We start from the raw sequence: 14,060 nt of genomic DNA, 5'->3' as shown, positions 1-14,060 counted from the left end.
AAGGGGAAACATTTCAATGTCTTGGAAAAAATGTATTGGAAAAAATCCCAGTGGCTAGATGTGCCAAGCTTATAGAGACATAACCCAAGAGACTTGCAGCTGTAATTGCTGCAAAACGTGGCTCTACAAAGTATTGACTTTGAATAGTTTTGCAAGCTCAAGTTCTCTTTTTTTTGTCTTATTTCTTGTTTGTTTCACAATAAATATTCAAAGTGGCAGGTATGTTGTGTAATTCAAAATACAACCCCCCCCAAAAAAATCAATTTTAATTCCAGGTTGTAATGCAACAAAATTGGAAAAATGCCAAGGGGAGTGAATACTTTTGCAAGCCACTGTATTTTTGGCATTAATCAGTCTCCATATACAGTATACTTCCATTCATTTTTCATCTAGACGAGTCTTGTGAGGCCTGTGGGCGTCCTAGAGCAAAACAACCGACATGTACACTACCATTCAAAAGTTTGGGGTCACTTAGAAATGTTCTTGTTTTTGATAGAAAACACTTTTTTTTGGCCATTAAAATAACATCAAATTGATCAGAAATACAGTGTCGACATTGTTAATGTTGTAAATGACTATTGTAGCTGGAAACGGCAGATTTTTTATGGAATATCTACTGAACATCGGCGTACAGAGGCCCATGATCTGCAACCGTCAATCATGGCACGTTGTTAGCTAATCCAAGTTTATCATGCAGAAGTGCGACATAGGCGGATGCGGTGGAATGAGACGCATCCATTTCAAAAACAAATATCTCTACCTTAAAGGTGCATGTACATTTTTGTATTATGCTAATTAGATTTCCGTGGGGTTGAGGACATCGACATTTGGGGGTTTTAAAGGCAGCTTCACCTAAGAGCTTCCAAATAATAAAAAGCAACAGGTCATGTACTGTATAAACAACATCTTCTGGTCAATGACTAAACAGACAGTGTGAACAGACATGTTGTGTTGTGCTGTACCTACCTTCAATTAGCATAGCAAATATTCAAACGTGGAGTACACGACTGAACAGCATGCAGCTGACACTGTTTGTGTTTATGATCCCTTGGTCATTTTCTGTGTGATAGTTTAGTAACACTTTACTTAAAGCCAAACTGCATGCTTTATAACTTGTTTTGGAAGTGTAGAGGCCCTCATTATGTATTCTAATAAGGATTATAATATGTTTATACCACAGCATTGTTGAATACTTCTGATTGGTTAGAAGGGCATTCTAGAATGGACATTAAACCAGATAACGGGACAGTTGGAAAATATATCGGGACACCTTGCATTCAAGATACAATGCAGGCTGTACTTGCTACAAAGTTACAGAAAGCTAAATCAACAACCACCCAAAGTTAATTGTATATGTTGTAAACGAGGAAAAAACTTAGCTAGCTAGCATTGATAGATTTTTGTAGAGACATATTTTTTGGGAGCGTCTGATGACCTAACGTGGTGAGTGATGAACATTAATTTATCTGTTCCCTACTGTTGCAGCCATGACACAGGTGGTGCTATGCTGTCAAATCCTCCCACATTTCTAATTTGACCAGCTGTTTTAACCTGTTGGGGCTAGGGGGCAGTATTTGCAGGGCCGGATAAAAAACGTACCCGATTTAAACTGGTTACTACTCTTGCCCAGAAACGAGAATATGCATAGAATTGGTCGATTTGGATAGAAAACACTCTAAAGTTTCTAAAACTGTTTGAATGGTGTCTGTGAGTATAACAGAACTCATATGGCAGGCCAAAACCTGAGAAGATTCCATACAGGAAGTGCCCTGTCTGACAATTTGTTCTCCTTCTAGGGCATCTCTATAAAAAATACAGCATATCTGCTGTAACGTGACATTTTCTAAGGCTTCCATTGGCTCTCAGATGGCGCCAGAAAGTAGAATGACGTCTCTCCAGTCTCTGGGCGAAAACCAGCAGGAGATTTTGTGAGTGGTCCAGCTGAGAACAGTGACACTGGAGATGCACATTCATGTGAATTCTCCATGTTTTTCTTTCTCTCTTTGAACGAATACAATGTCGCCCGGTTGGAATATTATCGATATTTTACGAGAAAAATCGCATAAAAATTGATTTTAAACAGCGTTTGACATGCTTCGAAGTACGGTAATGGAATATTTTGACATTTTTTTGTCACGAAATGCGCTCGCGCGTCACCCTTCGGATAGTTACCTGAACGCATGAACAAAACGGAGCTACTTCAATATAACTATGTATTATTTCGAACCAAAACAACATTTGTTGTTGAAGTAGAAGTCCTGGGTGTGCATTCTGACGAAGAACAGCAAAGGTAATCCAATTTTTCTTATAGTAAATCAGATTTTGGTGAGGGCCAAACTTGGTGGGTGTCAAATTAGCTAGCCGTGATGGCCGGGCTATCTACTCAGAATATTACAAAATGTGCTTTCGCCGAAAAGCTATTTTAAAATCTGACATAGCGTTTGCATAAAGGAGTTCTGTATCTATAATTCTTAAAATAATTGTTCTGTATTTTGTGAACGTTAATCGTGAGTAATTAAGTAAATTCACCGGAAGTTTGCGGTGGGTATGCTAGTTCTGAACATCACATGCTAATGTAAAAAGCTGTTTTTGATATAAATATGAACTTGATTGAACAAAACATGCATGTATTGTATAACATAATGTCCTAGGAGTGTCATCTGATGAAGATCATCAAAGGTTAGTGCTGCATTTAGCTGTGGTTTTGGTTTTTGTGACATATAGGCTTGCTTTGAAAATGGCTGTGTGATTATTTTTGGCAGGGTACTCTCCTGACATAACCTAATGTTTTGCTTTCGCTGTAAAGCCTTTTTGAAATCGGACAGTGTGGTTAGATTAACGAGAGTCTTGTCTTTAAAATGGTGTAAAATAGTCATATGTTTGAGAAATTTAAGTTATAGCATTTATGAGGTATTTGTATTTCGCGCCACGCGATTCCACTGGCTGTTGACTAGGTGGGATGCTTGCCCAGGGAGGTTAAGCAACTAGTATTTTTTGATTTAGGTTGTCATATTGGCAGGTTTGCTAGCAACAAACTATTTAGTTAGCTTCTAGCCTAGTGTTTGATATGCATTGCGATCTCCTCGTAATGAACAGTGTCGGGTGTCCTGATGAGAAGGCAGACTTTTCTAGCTATGCCAGACAAAATCGGGCATTATCAACTCATTATTATGGATGTGTTCTAATGAATGTCAATAGAAAACAGCTACTTTGATGTTATTCTGGCTGCAGAGGTCATGGCGGTTTTAGCAGTAGCTAGCTGACTAGCTAACAAGCAAGAGATCTGTAAGGGGTGCGTAACTGGTGGCAGGGAAGTCAGGCGCAGGAGAGTAGAACTAGGTAATAGCCGGAGCAGTTTAATTGAAAAAACCAACGGCATAAAGAATAACAAACATGGGTACAAAACCCGTCGCACACCAGTAAACATGTGCACAAGCACTTACATCAAACAATTCCACACAAAGACATGGGGGGAACAGAGGGTTAAATATACAACACTTAATGAGGGAAATGAGAACCAGGTGTGTAGGAAAACAAGACAAAACAAATGGAAAATTAAAAGTGGATTAACGATGGCTAGAAGACCGGTGACGCCGACCGCCGAATGCCGCCCGAACAAGGAGAGGAACCGACTTCGGTGGAAGTCGTGACAAGATCGTTGTAAATATCAACAAAAATGTTTTATTTCTACTGGTAAATGTGTACTTATAGTATTGTTTTCTTTGGCAACTGTGGTGTAAGCAGGATAAACAGTTTAAACAAACGCAACGGAATAAACTTTGATGTTATGACTGTGTAGTATTAGCTAGTTGGCTAGCTAGCTAGCAGCAAGCAAGGGATAAGAACGTTGCGACTGAGCATGGCAACGGAACATAAAGAATGAACGACTGGCTCACGTCCATAAATATTTAACTAATCGAACGATTTAAATATCAACAAAAAAAAGTCTTTATACCAGTAAATGTGTGCTTTCATATTGTTTTCTTTGGCAACTGTGGTATAAGCGGGATAAAAGCCGCCATTCTGTACATTACCTTGGAAAAATTAACTCTGCAATGGTGCGTTGTCCATTATTTCCAAGGTAATGTACAGAACGTATGCAGTTACCCTTACTTCTATGCTGCAAAAATAATGTACAGACTAAAAAAAAACATTATAAGCTCCTCTTACATGCATATGACAAGTCTTATAATTCATTATAAATGCATCATAATGCATTATAACGCATCACAATGCATTGCAACTGTAACTGTTACATAAAGTGTTACCATGTTTCTAAAAAGGATCAATTATAATTATGTAATAGCGTTTAGGATATTTTTTTAACTTCCAATTATGTTTTTTCGACAGATAATGGTGGTTTTGTCATAGAAATGGAGGGGACAGATTTGGAATGAGGGGACACAGACAGAGAAACACTGGCACAGTCCAAGGTATGTTAGGCCTGTCGCTCGTAAGGATGAGTGCAAAACGATTACTGTTTAATGTCAAAAAAGTCATCCCCTCGCTTTGCCATCGTTCACTTCACCTTCTATAGATCCATTAGGATCATTGGTACATGAAACTCTGATAAACAATGTGAAATAGAACAGTCTAAATGACTCCATCATCTGTAAGGAGGTTATGGGGGTAATGAGGTGTGGGATATCCCTGGGAGTGCATCATTAGTCGGAATCCGTTGCAAAACCGTTTACTTCAAACGGAAAACATTTTGGAACAAAAACGAGAGTTTCTATTGGACAAATTCATCTATGTCCTTCCCTGTCTGTTTAATTTTTGATTACTTTTTTAGATTACTGTTGTGTATTGTTAGATATTACTGCACTGTGGGAACTAGGAACACAAGCATTTCGCTATACCCACAATAGCATCTGCTAAATATGTGTATGCGACCAATAAAACGTGATTTTCTTTGACTTAGCATAAACATTAAATGGTTTCAGTAGCAAAATGTTGTGTCACAGACAAGATGTTATGCAATCGGAATCTGACTAATTAATACACCTCTTGTTTCTCCCTGAGGTGTTTTCTCAGTGTGGAGTCAACATTGAACATCTTTCTCCTATAACTCCAAGAAAATGCCACCCATGTTCAGCAGCACTCCAAAGGGCATGTCCACTCACACCCCTGGGGTCAGTATTACTGGGAGTTGTTGTGCTCTGTCCGTGAACAGCGTCTCTATATCACTCTGACCTAAAACAGCTTCTTGTCTCGGTCTGTGGTACCAACCTAACCCCAGCTCCAATCCTCCCTCAGCCAACCTTCCTGAGCAGTCCCATTGCCCTAGCCCCTCCTCCCCTACCCCAGCCCTCCCTCAACCCTACCCCATTTCCCCAGGACTGTCCCGTTCCCAGTTCACACATAGTACCAGTGAAGACTGAGGGGTTAGTGAGTTACAGCCAGTCTCCTGCGGTAGGTAAGCAACACTCTCACACACAGAGGAAGCCAAGCAGAGCAGTGCAGCACAGAGTAGCAAACAGGAAGACAGCTAACGGCCAACAGAACCAGAGAGAAAGAGATGGAGAGAACCCGAGAGAAAGAGAGTTGATCTGGTGATAGATGAAGTAACAGTGTGTGTGTGCACGTGTATGTGTGTATGTTTTAGTGTGTGTGTTACGTTTGTGTGCGTGCGTGTGTGTGTATACCTTCAGGTCCCTCCTCTCCAGATGCAGCAGTTCAGAGCCTCTGATGTCATGGCGTGTGAAGGTATCTCTGTACTCTCCCAGACTGAGCTGCTCCAGCCAGACTCCTACCTCCTCTGTACCCCATCTCTCCACTACACACATAGGCAGTACAGAGAGCAAGAAGGCGCTCGCTCAGTGTCTGAGACCCTCTCTCCCACCACACACACACACACACACACACACACACACACACACACACACACACACACACACACACACACACACACACACACACACACACACACACACACACACACACACACACACACACACATCCACACATGTATACACAAACACAATCAGAGAGAGGAAATCCCAATAGAGGGAAGGGAAGACAGGAAGAGGAGGAGAGGTAGAGGAAGAAAGGAAGGGAGAGAGGGAAGAGAGGCGGCAGTGGCTGGCGGAAAAGAGGAGGGGTTAGCATAGATGTTGGAGGTTGGTTGGTCGGAAACGGCTGTGGCCAATGGCCTTCCAGAGAGGCTGAGGGCATGCAGGTTATCCACCAATCAGAACACAGATGTACAGGAAGTAGGAGGGAGAAGGATGGCAGAAGCCTGTGCAACCTGATAGAACGCCCCACCCAATCCCTGCCCTTCCTCACTGTGGGCAGGATTAACACTCCCAACCAATCAGACGGGGTCCTGAAGCAGAAGACCGGCCAACCCCTGGCGTTCTATTTGTATGCATTATATGAGCTCTTATTTCACCCTAAAACAATGACCAAAAGTCATTTCTGAGACGACCTGCATTCTGTATTCTAATCTAGATTGAAGAGTGCAGCTACAGCATACAATAAAAATGGCTGGTTTTCATGTTCAATTGGTAGTAATATTCATAAACATACAGTCAAAAAATAGCTTTTTCATGTTCAATTGGTAGTAATATTCATACACATACAGTCAAAAAATTGCTTTTTCATGTTCAATTGGTAGTAATATTCATAAACATACAGTCAAAAAATAGCTTTTTCATGTTCAATTGGTAGTAATATTCATAAACAAATGTAGTCGATGTTCTGTTGTATCAGTCATCATGAAGGACAAATTTTCTTTCTCTGGGCAACCCCTGGGTTTTTGGCCCTGCATCTAGCCCACTGCCTTTGGCCTTGGTTTGTGACTGCTGTACATGTGTAAACAGGTGGATGAGACCATGAACAGAAGGAAGATGGGTGCTCTTGGATGGATGGGTCAGACTGAGGACCAGGGCAGACGGAAATCACAGAGACAATCCCTGACACCACACTGGGTGGTTATAATGCATTACAACCACAAAATTCAGGCCACATAGATACCTTAAAGATCTTAGCTATAACTTAAAAGTATACAACTCTGTATGTGTGTGTGTGGTGCGTACACTCTTAGAAAAAAGGGTTCCAAAAGGGTTCCTTGGCTGTCCCAATAGGGTAACCCTCTTGATTTCAGATATAATTATTTTGGGTTCCATGTAGAACTCTCTGTGGAAAGGGTTCTACCTGAAATCCAAAAGGGTTCTACCTGGAACCAAAAAGGGCTATTTAAAAAGTGATCCTATGGGGACAGCCGAATAACCCTTCAGGTTCTAGATAGCACCTTTTACTGTATATCTTTAGCCTGTGGAGAGAGACAAAAAAGATGAAGACTTACCTGACTGAGGGTTGGTCTTCTTTGTAGCTTTCTCTTTCTTGAACTTTGGCACGATTCTGAACATGCTGCTACGACTGTTGCGCTTGCCATACTCTAACGAGGGGTCCTGAGAGGGACACAGGTGTAGGATTAGAAGTGTGTGTAATCTCACCTCATCTTCAATAGGTTGCAGTATATGGTATAACCAGGGAATATATACTAGTGTGTAATATCTAAACGCATCTTCAATAGGCTGCGGTGTTTACATTTTATTTATTTAACCTTTATTTAACTAGGCAAGTCAGTTAAGAACAAATTCTTATTTAGAATGACGGCCTACCCCGTCCAAACCCTAACCCGGACGACGCTGGGTCAATTGTGCGCCGCCCTATGAGACTTCCAATCACGGCCGGTTGTGATACAGCCTGGAACCAAACCAGGGTCTGTAGAAACACCTCCAGCACTGAGATGCAGTGCCTTAGACCGCTGCGCCACTCAAGAGCCCTAAATATGGTTTAAACAGGGAATATCTACTAGTATGTGTAATCTCACCTCATCTTCATTAGGCTGCAGTATATGGTATAACCAGGGAATATCTACTAGTTTGCCTAGCTCCATTTCCACACTCTGCAGAGCACTGGATAAAGACTCTTCATCTGAGGGTTCCAGTTGCTGTGGATGGACACACACACACACACACACACACACACACACACACACACACACACACACACACACACACACACACGCACCCACGCACCCACGCGTACAGACACATTGACACACACACACACACACACACACACACACACACACACGTATACACAGGAGTTGGTATGAAGGAGATAAACACATATTCTCTACAGAGAATGTGAGTAAGATGAGGTTGCCCTGAGACGCTGATCTAAGGTCAGTCTTGATTTTCCCTCCTAATGGTTATTGTTAGGATACGGAAAGACTAAACTGATCATAGATGTTGCTTAGCATCCTAGTATGTAACTCACCAGTGATACTCGTCCCACCAGAAGGGATTCAGTCTCATTGTGTAAAGCCTTCACATTACTGGCTACTTCTATAGCAGTGTTCCTGGCCATACTCTGGGTACACGGCAATACAAACAAACCCAATATTAGACAGCTGGAATCACAGACAGTCTTCACATCACACACAATCCTCACATCACACACACTCATACCACTCCTCATATCACTCCTCATATGACTCCTCACATCACTCCTCATATCACTCCTCATATGACTCCTCATATCCCTCCTCATATCAATCCTCATATCACTCCTCGCATCACTACTCACATCACCCCTCATATCACTCCTCACATCATTCCTCACATCACTCCTCACATCACTCCTCACATCACTCCTCATACCACTCCTCACATCACTCCTCACATCACTCCTCATATCACTCCTCACATCACTCCTCATATCACTCCTCACATCACTCCTCATATCACTCCTCATATCACTCCTCATATCACCCCTCATATCACTCCTCATATCACTCCTCATATCAATCCTCATATCACTCCTCGCATCACTACTCACATCACCCCTCATATCACTCCTCACATCACTCCTCATATCACTACTCATATCACTCCTCACATCACTCCTCACATCACTCCTGACATCACTCCTCATATCACTCCTCATATCACTCCTCATATCACTCCTCATATCACTCCTCATATCACTCCTCATATCACTACTCATATCACTCCTCATATCACTCATCATATCACTACTCATATCACTACTCATATCCTCTTGATGATGTCTAACCTCGGCTAACTTGGGGTGTGTCTTGTTGATGGCATGTGATGAGGCGTTGACGGCGTGAGCCAGCTCCTGCTCTAGAAGCCCATTGGTCTTGGCTGCCTCACAGATCCTGTGATTGGACAAGGGGAGAGGTCAGAGGGCACCGTTCTGACTGCTGACTGGACAGAGTGTTTACAGGTATAGTATTCAAGATAACAGTTTAAAATGGAATAAAATGTGGTGTATAGGTTTGTGTGTGTGTGTGTGTGTGTGTGTGTGTGTGTGTGTGTGTGTGTGTGTGTGTGTGTGTGTGTGTGTGTGTGTGTGTGTCTGTGTGTGTGTGTGTCTGTGTGTGTGTGTGTGTGTGTGTGTGTGTGTGTGTGTGTGTGTGTTTAGATCTTGTGTGTACCTGGTGATGAGATCGTCTGCAGCGCGGGCAACCAGCTGTACGAGGGCCACCTCCTCCTCAGTGGCCAGGTCCACAGACTGCTGGGAGTAAAGGTGTGACCGCAGGGGCAGCTTGTCATACCTCAGCTTGTCCTCCCACGACTTCAGAGTGTTCTCAAACGCCTGCACATGGAGACACAGGGAGGAGACACAAGGAGGGACACAGGGAGACACAGGGAGGAGACACAGGGAGGAGACACAGGGAGGGACACAGGGGGGACACATGGAGGGACACATGGAGGGACACATGGAGACACAGGGAGGGACACATGGAGACACAGGGAGGAGACACAGGGAGGAGACACAAGGAGGGACACAGGGAGACACAGGGAGGAGACACAGGGAGGAGACACAAGGAGGGACACAGGGAGACACAGGGAGGAGACACAGGGAGGAGACACAAGGAGGAGACACAAGGAGGGACACAGGGAGACACAGGGAGGAGACACAGGGAGGGACACAGGGAGACACAGGGAGGAGACACAGGGAGGGACACAGGGAGACACATGGAGGAGACACAGGGAGGGACACAGGGAGACACAGGGAGGAGACACAGGGAGGAGACACAGGGAAGAGACACAGGGAGGGACACATGGAGGGACACAGGGAGGGACACATGCAGGAGACACAGGGTGGGGCACAGGGAGGGACACATGCAGGAGACACAGGGAGGGGCACAGGGAGGGACACATGGAGACACAGGGAGGGACACAGGGAGGAGACACAGGGAGGGACACAGGGAGGGACACATGGAGGAGACACAGGGGGACACATGGAGACACAGCGAGGGACACAGGGAGGGACACATGGAGACACAGGGAGGAGACACAGGGAGGGACACATGGAGACACAGGGAGGAGACACAAGGAGGGACACAGGGAGACACAGGGAGGAGACACAGGGAGGGACACAGGGAGACACAGGGAGGAGACACAGGGAGGAGACACAGGGAGGGACACATGGAGGGACACAGGGAGGGGCACAGGGAGGGACACATGGAGACACAGGGAGGGACACATGCAGGAGACACAGGTAGGGACACAGGGAGGGACACATGGAGACACAGGGAGGGACACAGGGAGGAGACACAGGGAGGGACACAGGGAGGGACACATGGAGACACAGGGAGTGACACAGGGAGGGACACATGGAGACACAGGGAGGGACACAGGGAGGAGACACAGGGAGGGACACAGGGAGAGACACAGGGAGGGACACATGGAGACACAGGGAGGGAAACAGGGAGGAGACACAGGGAGGAGACACAGGGAGGGACACATGGAGGGACACAGGGAGGGACACATGGAGACACAGGGAGGGACACAGGGAGGGACACATGCAGGAGACACAGGGAGGGGCACAGGGAGAGACACAGGGAGGGACACAGGGAGGAGACACAGGGAGGGACACAGGGAGGAGACACAGGGAGGGACACAGGGAGGAGACACAGGGAGGGACACAGGGAGGGACACATGGAGACACAGGGAGGTACACAGGGAGGAGACACAGGGAGGAGACACAGGGAGGGACACATGGAGGAGACACAGGGGGACACATGGAGACACAGGGAGGGACACAGGGAGGAGACACAGGGAGGGACACAGGGAGGGACACATGGAGACACAGGGAGGGAAACAGGGAGGAGACACAGGGAGGAGACACAGGGAGGGACACAGGGAGGGACACAGGGAGGAGACACAGGGGGGGACACATGGAGACACAGGGAGGGACACAGGGAGGAGACACAGGGAGGGACACAGGGAGGGACACAGGGAGGGACACATGGAGACACAGGGAGGGACACAGGGAGGGACACATGGAGACACAGGGAGGGACACAGGGAGGGACACAGGGAGGGACACATGGAGACATAGGGAGGGACACAAGGAGGAGACACAGGGAGGGACACATGGAGACATAGGGAGGGACACAGAGAGGAGACACAGGAAGGAAAGGAGTTAACATCCACAGAGACACAGACCAAGACAGAGAGAGACAGGGACAGAAACAGAGAGAGACAGAAACAGAGAGAGACAGGGACAGACACAGCGACAGAGTCAGAGACAGGGCATACAGTAACAGTTTAAGATAGGATTCAATACATATTGCAGAAGATCAGCGTTATAGCTCGATTTAAATTTAAAGGCAATTTTCCCATGTTTGCGGAGATAGCGTTCACGGTAAACGCTGTACATGTCGGCTCAATCCCCCCCCCCAAAAAAACATAACATTTTAACATGGACCTTCCGCGATACTTCTGCAATAGGGATTAAATCCAGCTCTGATTCCCTCCCCATATCATCTCTATTGACTGTTGGCCCTCTTTCTCACCCTGTCCCTGGTCAACATCTGGGCTCTGTTCTTGTGTTGGATCTTAATGACTCCAGGAGGTTGTACCCAGGCCTCTCCATCCACTTGGATAGGAACACCCTCATCTCCCAGGATAGTGATCTTCACTGAGCGACACTGACAGTGGAGGAAAGAGTCATTGGATGAAAGACTACAGTAGAGTACGGGTAGTGTGTGTGTGTGTGTGTGTGTGTGTGTGTGTGTGTGTGTGTGTGTGTGTGTGTGTGTGTGTGTGTGTGTGTGTGTGTGTGTGTGTGTGAGTGTGTGTATTACCTGTGCTATGCGGTGGTGTTGCAGTTTGATGACTCTGGACACAGCCATCTGCATACTGCCAAACACTGCTACCACCTCCAGGATTTTATCATCAAACGACGGGGCACAGAAGATCTAAACACACACACACACACACACACACACACACACACACACACACACACACACACACACACACACACACACACACACAACATAACAGTGGCATGGGTTAAAACACAATGAACACAGTTACAGTACATTTCTCTAAAGCAGGGCTGCCCAATCCTGGTGCTGAAGGGCCGAAACCCATTTCTACCTTGCCCTCAACTGGTGTCCCAGGTCTGAATTATTCCCTTATTAGAAGGAGAAGATGAACCAGAAGAGTTTCGACCCCCCAGGACCTAAACAAGCTCTGCTTTAGAGCATGTTGATGATACTTATTGTGTGTGTAGAGGAGAATTATTTGTGCATACATTATCCGTATCCTCATCATCACCATCATAACCATCATAACTATCATCATAATCATCATCACCATCATCATCATAACCATCATCATCATCAACCATCACCATCCTTATCATCACCATCATAACCATCATAACCATCATCATAATCATCATCACCATCATCATAACCATCATCATCACCATCATCACCATCATCATAATCATCATCACCACCACCATCCTTATCATCACCATCATAACCATCATAACCATCATCATAATCATCATCACCATCATCATAACCATCATCATCACCATCATCAACATCATCATAATCATCATCACCATCACCATCCTTATCATCACCATCATAACCATCATAACCATCATCATAATCATCATCACCATCATCATAACCATCATCATCACCATCATCAACATCATCATAATCATCATCACCATCACCATCCTTATCATCACCATCATAACCATCATAACCATCATCATTATAACCATCATCATAACCATCATCACCATCATCATCATCACCATCATCATAATCATCATCACCATCACCATCCTTATCATCACCATCATAACCATCATAACCATCATCATTATAACCATCATCATAACCATCATCACCATCATCATCATCACCATCATCACCATCACCATCCTTATCATCACCATCATAACCATCATCATAATCATCATCACCATCACCATCCTTATCATCACCATCATAACCATCATAACCATCATCATTATAACCATCATCATAACCATCATCACCATCATCATCACCATCATCATAATCATCATCACCATCACCATCCTTATCATCACCATCATAACCATCATAACCATCATCATAATCATCATCACCATCATCATAACCATCATCATCACCATCATCACCATCATCATAATCATCATCACCATCACCATCCTTATCATCACCATCATAACCATCATCAACCATCATCATCATAACCATCATCATCATCATCATCAACCATCACCATCATAACCATCATCATAATCATCATCACCATCACCATCCTTATCATCACCACCATCATCATAACAATCATCATAATCATCATCACCATCACCATCCTTATCATCACCATCATAACCATCATAACCATCATCATTATAACCATCATCATAACCGTCATCATAATCATCATCACCATCACCATCCTTATCATCACCATCATAACCATCATAACCATCATCATTATAACCATCATCATAACCATCATCACCATCATCATCATCACCATCATCGTCATAACCATCATCATAAACATCATCACCATCACCATCCTTATCATCACCATCATAACCATCATAACATCATCATTATAACCATCATCATAACCATCATCATCATCACCATCATCACCATCATCGTCATAACCATCATCACCACCATCATCATAACCATCATAACCAGCCGTCTTCATCGACCTGACCAAGGCTTTCAAC

At 44.5% G+C, this 14,060-nt stretch overlaps 1 protein-coding gene across 5 annotated transcripts in view; it reads right to left on the bottom strand.

Moving 5' to 3' along the window:
• Positions 1–14,060, bottom strand: part of LOC106586831 (diacylglycerol kinase eta) — a 159,743-nt gene that overhangs the window by 8,886 nt on the left and 136,797 nt on the right. For 3 of the 5 annotated variants that reach the window (XM_082969173.1, XM_014174538.3, XM_082969172.1), the window contains 8 exons: positions 12,133–12,246; positions 11,842–11,976; positions 9,473–9,633; positions 9,088–9,193; positions 8,290–8,382; positions 7,838–7,957; positions 7,307–7,412; positions 5,646–5,776 (listed from right to left, as the gene is read on the bottom strand). In XM_082969173.1, coding sequence (XP_082825299.1) covers positions 5,646–5,776; positions 7,307–7,412; positions 7,838–7,957; positions 8,290–8,382; positions 9,088–9,193; positions 9,473–9,633; positions 11,842–11,976; positions 12,133–12,246 — 966 coding nt within the window. The remainder of the gene's footprint in view (positions 1–5,645; positions 5,777–7,306; positions 7,413–7,837; positions 7,958–8,289; positions 8,383–9,087; positions 9,194–9,472; positions 9,634–11,841; positions 11,977–12,132; positions 12,247–14,060) is intronic. The other 2 variants (XM_082969174.1, XM_014174542.3) reach the window with 1 other exon arrangement.

Source organism: Salmo salar, chromosome 25, assembly GCF_965601325.2.
Source record: "Salmo salar chromosome 25, fSalSal1, whole genome shotgun sequence".
Classification (NCBI taxonomy): Eukaryota; Metazoa; Chordata; class Actinopteri; order Salmoniformes; family Salmonidae; genus Salmo; species Salmo salar.
Note: the sequence above shows the minus strand (reverse complement) of the source record. Positions and strands in the feature narration are given on the sequence as shown.